The 18,948-nt window shown below is 35.1% G+C and overlaps 1 protein-coding gene across 3 annotated transcripts in view; it reads left to right on the top strand.

Annotated features, from left to right (window-relative positions):
* Positions 1-18,948, top strand: part of TUT7 (terminal uridylyl transferase 7) — a 33,811-nt gene that overhangs the window by 12,671 nt on the left and 2,192 nt on the right. For all 3 annotated transcript variants that reach the window (XM_005154927.3, XM_031054126.2, XM_031054127.2), the window contains 21 exons: positions 902-953; positions 2,702-2,771; positions 3,614-3,740; positions 4,491-4,610; positions 5,566-5,697; positions 6,348-6,528; positions 6,908-8,037; positions 8,141-8,291; positions 8,983-9,069; positions 9,929-10,029; positions 10,429-10,486; positions 11,166-11,269; positions 12,269-12,358; positions 12,448-12,561; positions 12,670-12,747; positions 13,349-13,526; positions 14,240-14,287; positions 14,392-14,483; positions 14,970-15,085; positions 16,030-16,355; positions 18,788-18,864. In XM_005154927.3, the coding sequence (XP_005154984.2) occupies positions 902-953; positions 2,702-2,771; positions 3,614-3,740; positions 4,491-4,610; positions 5,566-5,697; positions 6,348-6,528; positions 6,908-8,037; positions 8,141-8,291; positions 8,983-9,069; positions 9,929-10,029; positions 10,429-10,486; positions 11,166-11,269; positions 12,269-12,358; positions 12,448-12,561; positions 12,670-12,747; positions 13,349-13,526; positions 14,240-14,287; positions 14,392-14,483; positions 14,970-15,085; positions 16,030-16,355; positions 18,788-18,864 (3,432 nt within the window). The remainder of the gene's footprint in view (positions 1-901; positions 954-2,701; positions 2,772-3,613; positions 3,741-4,490; positions 4,611-5,565; positions 5,698-6,347; positions 6,529-6,907; positions 8,038-8,140; positions 8,292-8,982; positions 9,070-9,928; positions 10,030-10,428; positions 10,487-11,165; positions 11,270-12,268; positions 12,359-12,447; positions 12,562-12,669; positions 12,748-13,348; positions 13,527-14,239; positions 14,288-14,391; positions 14,484-14,969; positions 15,086-16,029; positions 16,356-18,787; positions 18,865-18,948) is intronic.

Below are 18,948 nucleotides of genomic sequence, written 5' to 3'. Positions count from 1 at the left end.
CCAGGTACTAAGAAGGAAAAAAAAATGACTTCTGTTGCTGAAGCCAGGACACATCTATAATCCTAGCAAACCTGTGGGACAGATCATTATTTACATTCTCTTATAGCTGGAGTAAATGAACGGCACTTCCATGGTCTTGTTTCTGTACTGATACATGAGCACCAGAGTTTTTGATTTCTGGGATATTTTCAAGCCATGAAACCATTTTATGTCATTTATACATGAGGTGTTTTAAAGTCTTGATTTGTTGTGCTAGTTGTTTTGTATACATCTTTGTGCCTGAGCATTGAAAAGAAATTAGAGACTGTGAAAAGCTTTTGTTTCCATACTTAAACTTATTCCTGATGTAATTCATTTGGCAGTCTTATAGTTAAAATTTAGTATTTCCTCTAGGAAAAAAAGATGGAAACGTAAGAAAAAGTTCATAAAGTGTGTATAATTCAAAAAGGCTTATTCAAAATGATTCAAAAAGCTGATGATTCCAATATTTGCCATGTCTTAGATCTGCTGTGTCAGAAGGCAATCATATTTAAGCACACTGGAATAGTATTTCTGTTGGTGGCCTTTTTCCACAACTAGGTTTTTGACAGAAGTAAAGCTTTACTTGTAGTTACTTCAGGATTTTTTTAGTTTCTTCAAAGAAAAACTTCAGCAAAAAAACTTCAGCAAAAACTTCAGCAAAAAAAAAAAACACAGCAAAACTGTGTTCCTTCGATAGAATTTAGCAATAGCCAAAGACTAAGAAGCTTTTTCTCAGGTGTTGTTTTATAGTTCCCTTCTTGTTGCTCTCTGTGGAAGAAAAACAGAAGTGGCCTAGGGCTGATGTTTTAATTTTTTTTTGAGTTGTGGAAAATCACCTTTTTGACAGCTATGAAAACAGCTTTATAATTTTTGTTGACAGATGACACAACCAGATGTTCTCTTGCTTGTGCAAGAAAGTCTTCAGAACAGTGGTAAGAAAAAATGGCTGCTTTTTCATTTCTGTTAAATTATTACTGCTTAGTATTGTTGAATTCTGCCTTGAACACGTAAACCATGTGCTATTCTGGGTGTTTTATAGAAAGATGTGAGACAAATATACTGCAGGAAATAATGTGCTGTCAGAACTCACTTTAGTATTCACTTTTATGAGTATTGAAGTCGCATTATTTGTGTTGATATGAGAAACTGCTAGTGTGAAGTTTTCTTCTACATTAAGAGTGAAGATGTCATCAAATTTACAGTAGACGGTGTTGCCTTTCATTTCCTAGGCTGCCCAATTAGCCATGCATAAAACAGAAAGTAGCCTAAACTCTTCTAACACTGGCAGAAATTTGGTAATGTCCTCGCAGATTGTGGTCTTTTTTCCTATGATGTGCAAGTTTGTTAGTGCAGTGAGACCATGTATAAATGACTGCATACAGATACATATGTTTTCCAGGTAACAAGTATAACTTTCTGCACTAATACAGGCAAGTGAAATTTAAGATCTTAAAATAATGCATTTACTCAAACCAGTTCAAGCATATGCAGGTAAAAAAAAAAAGGTGGGAAAGAAATTGTCTTTTTAAATGCAAATTGTGAAAAGTAGCTTTACTACTTTCTTCCCTTGCTTCATGCCCACAGTTGGGAAATCAGACCATATGGTTCCAAACATGTATATTAAACATTAATATATTTACTAAGCTAGGTTATTTTCATCGCCATCCCCACCCCCATTGTATGTGCATCTTCTTCTCTGGTCAGATAACCATTATAGTCTCAGAATGGGATTATAATCGAACCAGACTGAAGGAATGAAGACCCACATCCCATAGAAAGTTAGGATCCCTAACATGTTTGGAAAACAAGCAATACGTGGATTAACATCTTGTGCAGTCGTTTTCTGTGAGTCAGAAAATACAGGGACAGATTTGAGGTACCCCAGTGGCAAAAGCAGGATGTTTTTCAGGTAAGCTAGGTGTCCAGTTGGCTAGGTAACATCAAGAAAACCTTGTCATTCCAGAATTTTTGAGCTGGGTATCTCAAATTGTTTCATAGTTTCCTCTCTACCTGGCCCAGTGGAATAGTGGTGCATCAAAAAATAAGCCCAGTTTTGACCGATAAACTCCACTTGGAGAAAGTACTACAGTGGCATCTGAACTTTTTTAGTGTTAAGATAAAAATGTAGCTGAATTGTATTTGGAAACCATATAAAGAATAAGAAACAAGAAATGAAAGCATAGCAAGAAGAAATCACATTATGTCAGTAAGCCTGTTGTATACGTACACAGAACATTTCTAGATTACCAGGGAAAATAAACTTGGATATTTTCTTTCTGTATAGTACTGACATAATGCTCTCATCTTTCACGTTAACATTGTTTCACAGATGTCATTGGCCTATGTATGCCTGTATCATTGAAGCCAGCACTTAACCAGAATATACCTACTTAATTATACCTACTGTGTATATGAATTATGAAAAGTTCCTTTTTTTCTTTAGTATTTTCTTAACAGTGCTTATCACACAGTCTAGACCATACTTTTCATATATGAAAACTTTCTTTAAAAGTGTGGCAGGATTAATTTATTGGATGCACTGAATTATTTGTCTCAAAATCAGTCATTTTATTAAAAAGTTGAGGTTCTAGCTGTACTCCTGTAGTTGTATCCAGTTCAATACATTTTTTTGTCAACATCGAATTTAAAATTGCTTCTTCTGTTTCTTTCTTCCACCTAGAATCTTTTACGGAGGTTGATGCAGATTTCCATGCTAGAATACCAGTGGTGGTGTGCAGAGAAAAGCAAAGGTCTCAGTTGTCACTTTGTGTGTTCTAATAGTATATAGCAATGTAAAATATATGTACCAACATCTGAAAAATGACGTTTCTGTACTAAATAATTACAGTTCCATGGATCTTGAAACACAAACTAACACTCATGGGCAAGTCATTCCTAGCCTAGAATAAGAGGGTAAGGGTTATTCTGTCCTCAGCTGTATTTCTCAACCCTTTCCACCATTATGGCTTCCAGCATGTACCCTTACCCTTCCATTTGGGATAACTGCTCAAACAGAAACTTTTCTTCTGTGTAGGTGATGCAGATACCATGTTAAATTATGTGTTACTGTAAGAGCAAGATCAGCTTGCTTGGCCTCACTAGTATTTTGAGAACAAGTGAAAGGTTTTTATTTTGCCCATTTAATGGATATCACTTAAGATTCGTGAAATATTCTATCAACAGCTGCTGATACAGAAATACTACCAGTTATTTGCTGCTACCTCAATTTTTCAGTGCTGTAGAATCAGCATAGAAACTGTTTGCTGATGGGTGTAGAATGGGAAGATGTTTTTGATTAATGAAATTAGTACTGTAATTTTTTTTAGTTCAGTGAGTTAGTCGTTAGAAACAAATACTTAAATTCGAATTGTATTTGAAAACATTTTTTACAGAAAATTATAATGCATATATTATCAACCTAACAATAAAACAATCTGATTTTCCATGTTACTTTTAATTTAGAAAAGGTGTCTTTGAGAAGCTGTTAAGTCTTACCTTACAGCTTCCTCCTGAACTGTTTTGTGAGATGTTACCTGACCTGTGTCTGTTCTTATGAAACATCCAGGATCTTTTGTTTCTTTTTGGATTTTAGTGGCCTTATTTGTAAAGTGAGTGCAGGGAATGAGAATGCTTGTCTGACAACAAACCATTTGGCTGCACTTGGGAAACTGGAACCTACTGTAGTAACTTTAGTGATTGTCTTCAGGTACTGGGCAAAGGTAAGAATAATTTGTCTTCTCCCATCTGTAAATAAATATTGAATGAACATTGATATTATGCTCATAAGACTGTTGGTGTGTTTAGAAAACAGTTGTTGAAACTATCAAAAAAAAGGATTCTAAATTTGCTATAAATTTGAAGTTTTATGTAAATGTCATCTGTGTATTGTATTATTCCACTGAATTTCAAAGTGGAATTTTAAGCTTGAGACAGTAGCATGCAGAATGTAAGTATCCTGCTCTGGTACCAAATAATTCATAGGAATATATATGGAACAGAATTTATAAGAAATGGAATTACAAGTTTCCCATAATCTGTCATGGGAAAAAAAGATAGGAAAACTTTTTTTTCCATAGGTAGGTGAAAACCTTATTATTAATTAAAATAAATAGTTTCAAAACTTTGTGTGCTTGCAACTAACATATGATGTAAGAAAAAAAACAGTATTTAAGAAATGCTTTTGGCTTGTACTATATCTATGTAAAATGAATCATCATTTTTTGTATATGTGCTGTATGCTGTCTTTTTTGCCAGTCTGCATCCTGTGGCTCTTAAAATGAAAATACTGTGGCAATAACAAGACACCAGTAAATACTCAGGCCTTGAGAACAAGGTCCATCCCAGTAGAGCTTAAAGATGTCTGAGTTTCTGTTGGTATTTAATGTGGCAGACTTCTGAACAGTAATGAAAAGAGTATTTTTTCATAGTATCACTTGAAACCTTAATGACTGCATAATTTATTTTCACAGTTGTGCTGTGTTGATCATCCCGAAGAAGGAGGCTTGTCACCATATGTGTTTGCTTTGATGGTTATTTTCTTTTTACAACAGAGGAAACGGCCTTTTCTACCTGTGTATTTGGGATCATGGGTATGTGTATTAGTACACTGAATAGTATGAGTGAGAGGACAAATCACTTGTGGTGGTGTGTTGTAAACTGTCAGGTTTTTGCTGTTCTGAGCAAGCCATAAGCAAGCCATTTCTGCAGGATTTCAGGAAGATGTTAATTCAGCCAGACTGCACATAATATTTGTATGCTTGCCTGTAAGGGTGCAGTTCACAATCCTGGTCGCTGAACTAAGTGTCTGGTTGCCCTTTTTGTAAATAAGGATTGCTGGGCATTGAATGCACTTCGTAACAGTCTGCTTCCTCATTTCTTCAGCCTTTCTTCTGGACTCTTGAGAACTTTGAATTTACATAGCTACATCCCAAAACAGTGTCTGGGATTTTGACACCTAATTCTTCAAAATGTAGACCACAGCTGGGGAGCACTCTGGTATGATACCTGCCCAAGGGATCAGACTAGGGGTTTAGAGCATGTATTTCTTGGGTGTAGAAGTTGAAGTGCATCTTAGTATCAAGAGTTATAGACATGAATCCATAATGTAGTTCACCAGGACATGGTCCAAGTATTATATTCATGACACCTGCTTTCATGCTTGTAGTCACCTGCTGTATTTAGTGTGCATGTTCCAATTACATGGGCCTTGAAGTTAACCTTTTCCTAAGTACATGGCTGGCTCATTCACAAAGCCTCTCTACTGTCTGCAGTGAAAGAGAAATGTCACGCAGTATAGGTTCATATAATTAAAAAATGTATATTCATGCTTGTGTAACATGCAAACACAAGTTTCTGTGACACGTGGGTACCCTTCCAAAAGCACTGAACTTCTGAGAGCCTTTTGTATAAGGAGAAGAGAGAAGCAGGTTGGCACATACTACAGGCTACTTTTAAACTTTTTTCTGTTTTAGTTTGTCTTACTGCCATGTGGAGGTAAGATTTAAAGTTCATGTAATGTTTAGTATGTTTCTCTGTTTCCTTTAGATTGGAGGATTCTCATTAAACAAATTAACTAATTTTCATCTGAAAGAAGTTGAAAATGATGCGGTAGTTTGGGAACATAATCCCACTGATGATTCTGATTTGCTACAAGAAACTTCCCCTAGAACGGGCAAGGTCTGAACTATTTAATTTCTTTATGTTATCAAAAAAAGAACCATCTTCTAGTTTAGTTTTGTGTTTGTGTTGCAAAACCGTGAGCTGAACTAAGAGATGACTGCTCGATACAAGGTTTACTATGCTTAACTCTTGGTGCTAGAGTTTATAGAGTTACAGCAATTTTATCTCAGAATTAGTTTAAGCATATGAAAAATATTTCCTCTTAGCTTTGAACTGTTCTTACAACCTTGAAAGAAACAATATCACTATATTGTTTCATGTTATGACAGTTAACTGTACAGCTTAGGCTTTGGTAAAATATAGGCTGTATAATCCATTCTGTCTAATTAGATTAGATGTGACATTTTCTTGGAAATTTATGAATTATGGCATAAACAAGCAGTTGTTATTAGTCATTGCTATTAATAACCATTTGTTGTTCAGAACCATTTGCTATTCATAACTGTTGTTGCAGTCTTTCATTTTGAAGTTTTACAGTCTGAGTTTATACTATCTCAATTTTTTAATTGCAGTTTTTTTTGCAATTGCAGAAGTATAGAAGCAACTATGAGTTTTCTGATATTACCTTACAGATTAAATACAAGGAAGTGTACCAACCAAAATCTTGTGCATTAAATATTATTTAAGTTTTCTTCTATAATTTACAGGTTCCCTTAGTATTTGATTCAGGACAGCAGTGTTCAGCACCTGCTGGTCAACTCTGGCTAGAACTGCTTCGTTTCTATGCCTTGGAGTTCAATATGGCTGATTTTGTTATCAGCATACGACTCAAAGAAGCAGTGTCTCGTGAATCAAGGGACTGGCCTAAAAAGCGCATTGCTGTAGAAGGTATGATATATATATAAATATCATAAAACTTCAAAGAGCTGTTATTTTAATTTTCTAGGGTACTGTCTTGACTGTTGACATTGTGTGTAATAGATTAGAATTTTTCAATATTGGGCTGTGATTCCCAGTGTTATAGGAGAATATGGTTTTGGAAAAAAAAAATCCATTTAATATTTCTCTTGGGATTTTTTTTTTAAAGTTATCAGAAGTAATTAAGTGGACTTAAAAATTGCCTTCAGCACAATTCATAGATCTTATGTCTTTACACAGTGTTTTAGAGTAACTAATGTTAGTATATTCAAATTTTATAAGGATGTAAGTTTATTCTTTTTTATAAAGTTAACTCTTGCACTGCTGGCTCACTTCTTCTTTCTATTAGACCCATATTCAGTCAAAAGGAATGTGGCAAGAACTCTGAACAGTCAGCTAGTGTATGAGTATATTCTTCACTGCCTGAGAGCAACTTACAAATATTTTGCCTTGCCTCACAAAAAAAGTGCAAAATCAAGCAAAAGGTCCATTCTAAATGCCCATGAAGAGAAATCCCAAATGCTGCACCGTGGAAAAGATGTTATAAAGCATAAAAATGCTGATTTGCAAAACTTGGGTAGTAGAACAAGCACACCAGTAGTGGAAGACTGCACAATAGAGACTACAGGTATGCCCCAGACACATAGAACTGATGCTTCAAAACTGTGTGATGGTTCAGAAAGTTTCACAGAAGAAGAACTGGCTGATGATATAAATCATTTGGGAATTTCCTATGAAGATTCAGACTGCATAGTTGAGGAATTTATTTCTGGAGATAATGAGGATTCTAAACCAAGTTGTGAGAAGACAGACAGTGGAAATGAAGAGGAGGAAGAGGAAGAACATGAACAACAAAAAACGTGGACTAGTATCCTGACTACTGAGCAAGAAATAGATGAAGATAGTGATAGTGGAGATCCCCCTGTTACACTAAATGAGCATGATATAGAGACATGTGGTACTTCAGACTTAGAAGGTTTTCAAAATGCTGCATTTGCAGATATTGATGAGTTTGCCTTAGAGTGCAGTGATCTGATGGAAGACAAGATAGATGTTGATGAGGAGAGCACTGAAGGTTCTGATGAACTGCATGAATCCTTGAAGAAATTCACATATTTAGCACGGAGTCAAATATCCCAAATGATTGACTCGGATGATGATGAGGAAGAGGAGGAAGAATCTGGTCTTCTAAACCAGAGAGAGTGTGGTGTTACAAGAGCTGGAGATGAACTAGATAATGTATACATTGGATCTGGCAATGACGATGCACTGTCAGAGGAAGAAGATTATTTTTCCCTCCCCAGTAAATGTGAGAACAAACACACTGAAGAACATGTGGATGGACTTCTGAGAAGCAATTTGAGTCAAGAGGATCTTACTGAGAAGGGAAGCCTTTTTGAAGAGAACACAGCAATAGAACAGGGTTTAGAATATGAACTTTTTTATGAATTCAGTAAAACAGCTTTTACAAAGGGCAAGGTAAGCAAACTGAATCAGAACATACTGCTTGTGTTCTATTATCATATTAAAGTGTTGCTCAAATTCAGTGAAGTAAAACCAGTCTCGTTTTCTGTTCCTGCAGTCTCCCACAGTTGTATGTAGCCTGTGCAAGCGGGAAGGTCATTTAAAGAGGGATTGTCCAGAAGACTTGAAGAAAATTGAGCTTGACCCCCTGCCAGAACTGACACCCAAATTCTCAGTTATTCTAGATCAAGTTTGTGTCCAATGTTACCGTAAGTTTTTTCCTAAAAATACTGTGCAGTAGCAATAGTGCAAAAAACAATTAAGTAATCACATTAATGATGTTGTAAAAGGAGATGATTTGCCACACTGCATCCAACTCTTAAATACTATTCTGAGATTTGTAAGGGCTTAAGTGTGACTGCTGAGTAGTTCATATCTAGAGAACAGTAGTTTGTATTTAGATGTTTATCATTATCTACAAAATGTTTGGGTTTATCTTCCCCACTGTGGCTGTCTGATTACTCATGTAGACATCTTGGGAATTGTATTGAGTTTAATTTTGGGTGAATTTTTTGACTGATGCTTTCACAGGTCTATCTGAATTAACTGTTCCTTAACTTGTGGTTTTTAGTAAGCAATGACTTCAGTGTTCTAGAAAAAAAATGAGTCAAAATACTGTTTTATAACAATTCTCCGCTTTTGTTCTTTTCAGAGTGACCCAACCTTTCTCCTTTCTCTCACCATTTCTGACCAGACAAATTGCGTTACTTGTCTAATTAATGTTTTTCTTTGAACAGGTATTTTTCTTCTACTTCATCCTTGATTGCTTTCCTTCACATGTGAATCTTCTCTTGCTTTTTCTTTCCCCCTTACCTTGCTGAAAACCCCTCACTTTTTTCATTTGAATCTTTGCTTTTGACTCTCTACAGATCAGTTTGCCTAATTTTTTTTTTTTTTAAGGTGATTTTTCCCCAAGTATTGTGGAGGATCAGGCTCGGGAACATATAAGACAAAACTTGGAAAACTTCATTAGACATGATTTCCCGGGTAATTAGTCAGTTTTAGCTTGTTATTTATATTTTGGTGTGTTTGTACTTGCGTGTTTTCCAAAAAAACATCAACATAATGAACACTGTAGATTTGAACACTTAACCTATATTGTTGTTCAGTATTGCTATAATTAATTACATTAATTTATGTTTTTTAAGGTTTTCATTTAAGTTGTTTTTTTTACGTAGTCATATATACAATGCATTAGTAGGAAGGAACAATTACAAGTTAAGGAGAAAATTATCAATGCAGTAGTGGAACAGCCTGTGATTATTTTAGCCATATTCATTAGCCAGACTTCTTGTTCTATCTGCTCTAAAAACAACAAGCTTTTTGTAATCGTTCCTACTGAAACTTACTCATTTTGGAATATTTTAAAGTACAGGTACTGTATTTGCAGTATCTAGCTATTTGAATTTTTTTGTTTTGCTTTGTTTCTGGAGTCCTTACCAGGCGTTTCTGTAACACCCAGACTTTTGTTCATAGTCTTTTAAAATCAGCAGCAGATATTTTTGGCTGGAGCTTGGTATATGGTCAGATATATCCTTTACCCTGAAAATCTCTGTAGAGAACAGTCTTTTTTTTTTTTTCAGTCAGATATCAGCTGGTTGCTGTATGCTGATGATTTAGGTTAATTCTTGGAAAACCTGACTTGTTTCTGGATTTGTCAGACTGCTCATTTGAATCAATAAAAGTAGATGTATTTTCCACATCAGCAAAATTAATGAAATAAGTTTTGGTGTATCACAGATAGTAATGCTTTTATGCCTGTATTAAAAGACATTCGGTGGATTGAAGTTACATGCAAAATGAGGTTCTGTGTTGATACGGGCCTATAACCCATCATATCTTACAGGAACCAAGCTGAATTTGTTTGGCTCATCAAAAAATGGCTTTGGCTTCAAGGAAAGTGACCTTGATATCTGTATGACAATTGATGGGCTGGAAACTGCTGAGGTAGTTTAAAAAGTGGTTTGGGTTTGGGGGGTTTTGTTGTTTGTTTTGTTTGGTTTAAAACATGCAAAATTTTATGGTTATATTGTGTATATATAGTGTAACTAACTTACTATTTTATAGAAGCTTTTCAGATTGGAAGAAAGCACAAACCAGTGCCAGAAAGATTATTTTAGGGGGTCTTGCTGCTGGTCTAGGCAAAAAATAAACTTCAAAAGCTTATGTTAAGATACTGTATATTGTTGATTTTGCAGGTGTTATTCTGAAACTATTTCTGGTCTTCAGATAATTGTGTATAGTAGGAAACTCTCAGTTAATGCATCTTTAATCTTAATGGCAAGTATTACATTTTTTTCTTAAATGTAGCAGATACAACCTTGAACTTTTTTCTTAATGTTTTAGGGACTTGATTGCATCAGAATCATTGAAGATTTAGCAAAAGTTCTCAAGAAGCAGTCAGGTAACCTTCTTGAAAATTAAAATAAGAGGTTCTGTTTAGATTACTTCAGTTGCTGTAGTGACAGCATTCTGGGGCACTGTAGATTAAAATATAAAAGATAAAACTATACTAAAAAGCGTAATGTTAGGAATAGTGAGGTTATATGTTGTGAACACTCAAATTTATTTTTCTTTGCATATGTAAGTCTATGAGGTTATAATCTTACCGGACAGCATCAGAACTGGACAAATAGTGTATTTATAACCTACGAGCTAAGGATAAAGCTTCAGGCCTCAAGGTAATAGTTATGTTGTATGCTCAGTGCACAGTAAGTTAATAGTAAAAGGTAGGCCGATACAAGTTTGCAATGAGGATTCTGTTTTTTCTAGAAGAAATTACAATTTATAGTGCTTGTTTTGATGTATTTCACATGAATTTAATGTAATTGAAGTGAATTATCAGTGATCTCTTAAGCTTATTTTTCTGTAACATTTAGACTGATCTTTGTTTTATTGGGGAGCTAAATGTATGTTTGTACATATTTAGCAAATTAGTCATGTTTGACAAATGCCTAAATCAACATTAAAATATAACTGAAATACAATTTTGGTACCAATTAAGATTTTATTTTGTAGCCTTTTTACTACAGTTTGGAGTTACTTGTATTGCAGTCATTCAGTAATTAAACATTTTATCCTAGGTTTAAGAAGTGTCTTACCTATAACAACTGCTAAAGTCCCGATTGTCAAATTTTTCCATGTCAGAAGTGGTCTTGAAGTAGACATCAGTTTATATAATACTCTGGTAAGGTTATTGCCTTTATCATTTATTTTATAACAGAAAAGTGTGGGTCATCATCTTAAGATTGAAGTGACTGTTTTGTTGAGGTTCAGTTATCAGCTGTTTCCAGTTACCTTTTGCACTTTTAGATATTCAAACAACCTTTCTTTTTTTTTTATTTGATCATGAGTGGGGTCAGTGCACAATTGTGACTTTACAGTTGCCACTTCCCTAAAAAAATATATTCATTCTTCAGCAATAGCAAGAACTAGTGGTTTAGGTGTTTAAGTCTTTCAGTAAATGAGAGTCAAAATAATATAACTTCAGTGTTCAAATGCTCCAGTTCTTATCATGGCTCGCTCTTGCTTTGCCTTGAGACCTGGAATAATGATTTTGAACCTAGCTTGCCTGAACTGGAACATGTTAGAATATATTAAAAGCCACAATTTCTTTGGGAAAATACTATAAAAACTAGTTTTGGGTGGAGTGGGGTTTTTTTGGATTTTTTTTTTCCAGTACCTCTGCACTTCAAAAGCCGGTTCCTTGAAATATTGCAGGAAAGTTAGATGTAGAGCCCAGTATTAAACTTTCTGTAGTTTTTATATGGGTTCAAGGGAAGTCTTGAGAAAGATACCTCAACCACAGAGTTTTCTTCTTGAAGTTATACATCCATATGGATCAGTTGATTACCTCTCACTTTTCTGGGCTGAAATTGTTTAGTTCAAGAACCTACCTTCTACCAAACACTTTGAAAATTAAGTGGTAGATTTATGCTTCCCATTCTGAAGCACTCTTCTGTGAATACGGCTTTGTGTGCAGATAAAGAATGTTGATCAGCTTTTTAAGAGAGCAGGGGATAAGCTCATCAAGCGCTCCCTTTCTTGATACACATTCTACTATGCAGGGCTTTGCATCTGCATTTTGTGAGCACGCAACTTAGAGCACTTGGGTTTTGTGTTTCAGCTTACTACTTAATTTCTTCACAGCTCTTGTATTTTGTGTATGACCTTCTTCTCTTTATAGGCCTTGCATAACACAAGACTCCTGTCATCATATGCAGCCATTGATCCGAGAGTAAAGTATCTATGTTACACAATGAAAGTCTTTACAAAGGTAAGTATATTTCAGACATTCTGGAAGCAGTAGTTCCGGTGGCAAGAGATTATAACAATAAAAGATACAAATGGTGTTTCTTTTTCTAGATATGTGACATTGGAGATGCATCTCGAGGTAGCCTTTCTTCCTATGCATATACTCTTATGGTGCTTTATTTTCTTCAACAGAGAAATCCACCTGTAATCCCTGTTCTTCAAGAGGTACAGTATCTCAAGAAAAAAATTACTATCTGTACACACTATTGACCAGAAGAACGTTAATGCTGAACCTGTAGGGCTTTTCTAATGAGTTTAATGTTATGCTTTCAGATCTACAAAGAACCAAAGAAGCCTGAAATTTTAGTTGATGGCTGGAATGTTTATTTCTTTGATAAAATAGATGAGTTGGTGAGTAAATCAGGTTAATTTGCCTATGAAAAAAAAATCCCTTTAATAAATATGGTCCTCAGACATGGTTGAGTATAGAAATTGAAGTGGAGTAGCTATTGCTTTGAAAATCCCAGTACCAAGCTGTAAATCTATAAGAATATGGTTGGTTCTAATTCATCTGGGGGGGAATCTACGAAATCTGCAAAACATAATAAAAAAAGTATTTTAAGATGTTGATGATTAATTGTTGTGTGCATCACACTACTGGGTGAAGATAATTCCTCCAAATACCAGCTGCATATTTAGTCATAACTGCTTAATCTCATTTAATAATTTAATGTTAAATAGGCACATAAAATGCATTAATAAATTTTTTGTATAATAGGCAAGACCAAGTATTAGAAGTTATATTAATTCTCCACTTTTGCTGTTACTTTAAAAAATGTACCATTTAAAAATTGATATTGGATTATTAATACTAATTATGAAGGTAAATACTCTCGTGTAAGTCAGTTGTGTTTCTTTATAAAATAAGACTTACATTGTTTAAGTTTCCAAGTTATGAAAATTATTCTGCTTAATGTAAGTACTGGAAGTAAAAATATTTCTGTATTTTCAGTCAGTTGTTTGGCCAGACTATGGCAAAAACACTGAATCTGTTGGGCAACTGTGGCTGGGGCTTCTCCGTTTCTACACAGAAGAATTTGATTTTAAAGAACATGTTATCTGCATTCGGAGTAAAAATCTGCTTACAACCTTCAAAAAGCAATGGACCTCCAAATACATTGTAATTGAAGGTAAAAATACGAAGTACATGAATATTTGGGGTTTCTTTAATGCCCACGTGAAAAATTTTGCTCCACAAGGCTTATTTATTTTTGTATTACTAGATTTTATTTGCTCATGTTTTGAAATCATTACAAAATTTCCATTGAGTTTCACTAGTGATAAAAATTACTCTTAGGGGTTTTTTTTCCTACTGAAAAGAACGTGCAAAGCAGACATGATACTTATCATGATGACAGCAACTGAAAGAGAAATAGGTTAAATTAAATCCTTTGGAAAAGAAATTACCTGTATTATAGTTGAGGTTTTCTCTCAAATACCAAGTTTAGCTGAGTCCATATTTATATGAGGGATTTAAAAGTATGTGTTATTACACTGTTAAGTAATACCATGGTCTCTATCAAGAAAATACAGTGACACATTTTAGAAATGTACCCTAAACTGCTTTCTGGCCTTTATGACTTTCATGGAAAGAATGTCTGCTCTCTTGCTTGCGCATTCAACTTTCAGAATAACTTTTACCATACTTCAGTTAGTTTGGAGCTAGATGACTGGGATCCTTTGCCCATAGAGTTAATTTATTTTCAATAAATTTACAAACAGTTCAGTTTCAGTATCTGCAGTATTCTGCATTGGAATTAGCTGCCTTGGGTTGTTAATGTATATGTATACATTGCTGATCTAGGCCTGGACTTAATTAATGCCTATAATGCTTTTTGTACAGACCCCTTTGATTTGAATCACAATCTTGGAGCTGGACTGTCAAGAAAAAGTAAGTCTCCTGTTAACAAATATGGTTACAGAGTGAAGATTGTGTGTTAGATCATACTTTACTGGTTTGTTTGATGTTTTCCTCTTTTTTTTTTTCCTTCCTAGTGACAAATTTTATAATGAAGGCTTTTATCAATGGCAGGAGGTTATTTGGTACCCCTATAAAAGTGTTTCCTAAAGGATATCCATCAAAAATGGTAAGTTGCTTCTAAGATCAGTAGGTGCATGCTCTTGCATGTATAACTTAGCAATTGCAGGAGTAATGTTACACTTTCTTTAAGCTCTTCTCTCTTGAATTTTAACTGTCCACTAAAATTCTTTATGGGAGTTACTACTCAGTACTGGTTTTGTGTTGTTTGCAGGTAAAATGTGTTGGCATGCAGAATACTAATCAAGTCAAAAGTTTGTTGTAGAGGCTTACATATTTTAGTCCCTATCAAAACCAGATTACCATTTCTTAAAACTGCAGTTTTAAAAGAGAGTTTGCAGACCTAGTGGTCAGCAGGCTTCCTGTAGAGAAAAGAGGCCAGCAGTCAGTTCACCTCACTGGATCTTTCAGGAATTCAGCTACACACACCACACTTAAGTCTTCTCTGTAACTTTCTGCTGTTTTAACACTTGCCTATCTGTTTTGATTCCTAGGTGTATGGATTTTCATTTAAAATGTGTTATTTCTTCCTTAGGAGTACTTTTTTGATCCTGAGGTGCTAACAGAAGGAGAACTGGCACCAAATGATAGATGCTGCAGAACCTGTGGTAAAATTGGCCATTTCATGAGAGATTGTCCCATGAGGAGAAAGTGAGTATAGTTTTGGCATGTGTGTGGAACTTTTTGTTGGGTTTGTTCAGAAGAAAGATTAGGGTTATATCTGTAAAATATTGGAAATTGGCAAATAAAACTTCAAGAGTATGAAATCTTGAAAGCCTTTGTGCTCAGTTGTAAGTTGAATGGAAACATCTACCCTTTGCTTAGGGTCCGTTTTTGTTAAGAGCTGTAATTAAAAATCACCTGCAATCTTATGTAAGTAGTTAAAAATCTACTTATATTGGATCAGATTAAATCATCTTTTTGCTACGCAGTAGAGAATTGTGAACTTACATTTTGAGACTGTTGATTTTGGACTATATTCAACTGTAGCAAACACAAGTACAGTAGCTGATGGCAGTTTTAAAACAAAGATTGCTGGAGGTGGTGGTATGAAAGCCTGCTCAATGTCTAAACTTTTGTATCAGGTGCAATGGATTTTTAATCTTGTATTTTGGAATGAAACCCCAGTTCATTGCACAAGTACAGCTATGTTGTATACAAAATCATGCAGAATGTTAGAAGCCTCTCCCAGTAGAAGAGACTTTGAGAGATACTGTAAAAATACACAGTTTGAGAAGGGAGTTCTGGCTGAATTGTAGAAGTAGACAAAAAACCCCAACAACCTATAATCCTATCTTTTTCACACATATTTTCTGTTGTGTTCATATTTTTTGAGATATTTTAGAATTTAGGGCTATATTGTAATATCATTGTAAGGTTAGATTATTAAATATATTTTACATCAGTGTAGCATTATTTGGTAGAAGGGTCAAAGGGAAAAGTGAATTAATTCACTTTATTTAACCCACTTGAGAAATACATGAAATATGCCGTTTATCAGTAGACAGCACTTGATTTGTTGGATATTCTTTTTTTTTTCCTCCATGTATATATGTAAGCCCTATGAACTCTACAGCATTTTTCTGCTCCTGCAGACTAAGACGGCGACGTGGTTTTGAAGATACGAAAAACCAGAGGTACACAGAAAGCAAGGAGAAAAGAAGCAATGAGGACAAAGAATCTCAGGTTAAAGCAACAGAAGAGGAGAGCTCAATCAGGGAGGGAAAGTTGCATGTCTGTACACCTCAGAAGAGGAAAATAGGAAGGGCAATAGTGGAAACTGGAAGAGAAAAGACTCCAAGGCAATCAGCAGAGAAGTGGAAGCACCTGGAAGACAGAGACTTAAGAGAAAAACGGTGTTTTATCTGTAGGAGAGAAGGTCATATTAAAAAGGAATGCCCACAGTATAAAGGAACTGCAGGTATGAAATTAGATCAAGCTGAGCAGTCTAAACAGAGTTTGTGGTTTTTGGTATTTTTGGTTGACTGACATGTAAGGGTTTTGCTTTGAATTGCACTACATAAATGCTAATTTTTTTTTTTTAATGTACTTACATTAGCCAGTTTTCTCCCTCACCTACCTTTCAGAACTTTGCCATATCCCAATAGATTTAACATAGTTTCTCATAGCAGGTAAGGTGCTTGGCATATAAAAGATACGAATGTTTAATATGTTGACATTGCTTCCATTGTCCTCACTGTGTAAGAGTTTGCTAACATTTCAAATTACAGCTTCTCTTTCAGTACATCATAATGGCAGCAAAAGTTCGCCTTATAACTCTTCACATCACCTAAACTAGAATTATTCTGCAGACCATGAAATTGTACAAGATAGAATATTGTGTATGAAATAATGCTCCTGCCAACTCAGCAGTAGGAGGGTACAGCAATCTGTCTTATTTTACATTGAGTCAGTTTGCAACTTTGACTTTAAAAAATAAAAAAATATAACTACAAAAATGCCCCGAAATACAGATCCTGACAGATCTGAGCAACATAACTAAATACTTGCTTCACAACATCTAAGTCATCCTTCAGATAAGACAGATCTTGTATCATCTCTGTTGTAAAGAATATCATTCTAAGATAAACTGAGACTCCTTAAGGCAGTGAATGGTAGTTTAAGTCGGCTTTGAAAGAAAGGTAGCATTATTTCCCTTTAGGTAAACCTAGGAACATGTAAATTCATGCTGGATTAATTTGCTTATAATACGATGAATTACGGATTAGTCATGACTTGACCTCTGAAAGTAACAAACAGGAATCCTTTGTATAAACATAGTTTCAAAACTGTACTAGCAACAATGTTCTGTCTGGCTTAGATCAGGAGACATTTCTTAATCAGATGTAATTGGTGCAATAGAGCATAAGACTGTGCTGACATAGTACCGGAAGTAGGAGGAAAATGGTGCCAATATACTTAGAAGTGTTCTTAGTTTGACAGGTCATTAGATGTGTTGTCTGGACAGAAAAGGTGCTTAAAAATTCATGCCATGTTTTATTCAGGTTTTGACCTTTTGAAGCTGTATGTCAAGTCTAAATTTAACTTCTGAGTTTCTTTATCTTTGACCTTGTCTTGTTGAGCTTTTCTTTCTACCATTCCGTTTTCCATGATGCTAAATTTGCTAAGGTGAAGGGGCATATGCCTGACTGTTTTGTAGTTAGTGACATGGTTGTATCTCATAACATCATATGAGAACTATGCTAAGGCTGTACGGTATATAAGTCTAAACCCATGAATTATGGTGCAGGTGTTTTTTGTGTTATCTGTATTGCAAATTACTGTACTTGAGTTTGAAGAGAATTGCTGTAGGTTGAGCTTTGTCTTTTTTTTTTTTGTGTAGTTTTTGCCCAGAGTATTCTCTCTAGGTGAATAGAGCATTATGAACAAGTACACCTAAGAGATTATATTTTTTTTGCTGTGTTCCGTTTTGTAAGACTATGGACAATTCAATTACCTGTTCAATTGTCTTCGTTCATTTTCTGGAGTTCCCTGTGTCACTCTGATTGTGGAGAAGGGTACAGAGCTTAATTTATTGTAGGTTCCTAACTTAGATGCATATGCAGCTGGTTCAAGCCCAACCCGTAACTAAGCATCATGCAGCTGCTTGCTCACCCTCCCTCTTTATTCCCCCCAACTCTGAGCAGGATGGGGACGAGAATCAAAAGAATGTAAACCCCATGGGTTGAGATAAAAACAGTCCAGTAACTAAAGTAAAAAATAATACTACTACTGCCACTAATAATAAAACAACTACTACTACCACTAACAACAAGGGAAATAACAAAGAGAACATAAAACTAAAAAGAAAAAGGAAAAAAACCCAATAAACACAGGTGATGCACAATACAATTGCTCAGCATCTGACTACAGATACCTAGTCTGACCTGAGCAGTGATCTGGGCCTTCTGGGTGACTCCCCCCATCTTATATACTGGGTGTGATGTCCTGTGGTATGGAATACACCTTTGCGTAGTTTGGGTCAGTGTCCTGTCTCTGCTCTCTCTCAGCTTCTTGTGCCCCTCTCCACTGGTAGAGCATGAGACTGAAAAGTATTACTGAGCAACAGCTAAAACCATTGGTATGTTATCAGCCTTGTTCTCGGTCTAAAGCCAAAACACGGCACTGCACCACCTACTAGGAAGGAGAAAAATAACTGTTACAGCTGAACCCAGGACTGCACCTCATTTCATTGTGCCAGTTTTCCATTTTACAGAAATGTGAAAAATAGCAATATCCTACTTTCTACTGTCTATGAAGGTAGATTGCAAATATCATGGTATTTTTGTGTCTTAAAATACCTGAAATAGAAACTAGTTTTAAATTAGTAAATCTTTGTTATGACTTTTTCAGGTGGTTCAAAACCAGAAGCGTTGTATGGATCCCCTTTGCTACCCAGTGCTTCCAAACATGCTAGTAGATTAAATCAGGTAAACACTACATGTCCTTCTTCTTTGATCTTGTTCCCTTTAAATGTTCCATATAAGGTAATTAAAAATAGCTTTACTTAAGCT

This window comes from Melopsittacus undulatus, chromosome Z (genome assembly GCF_012275295.1).
Source record: "Melopsittacus undulatus isolate bMelUnd1 chromosome Z, bMelUnd1.mat.Z, whole genome shotgun sequence".
Classification (NCBI taxonomy): domain Eukaryota; kingdom Metazoa; phylum Chordata; class Aves; order Psittaciformes; family Psittaculidae; genus Melopsittacus; species Melopsittacus undulatus.
The sequence above is the reverse complement of the archived record's forward strand: the minus strand, read 5'-3'. Positions and strand labels throughout refer to the sequence as shown.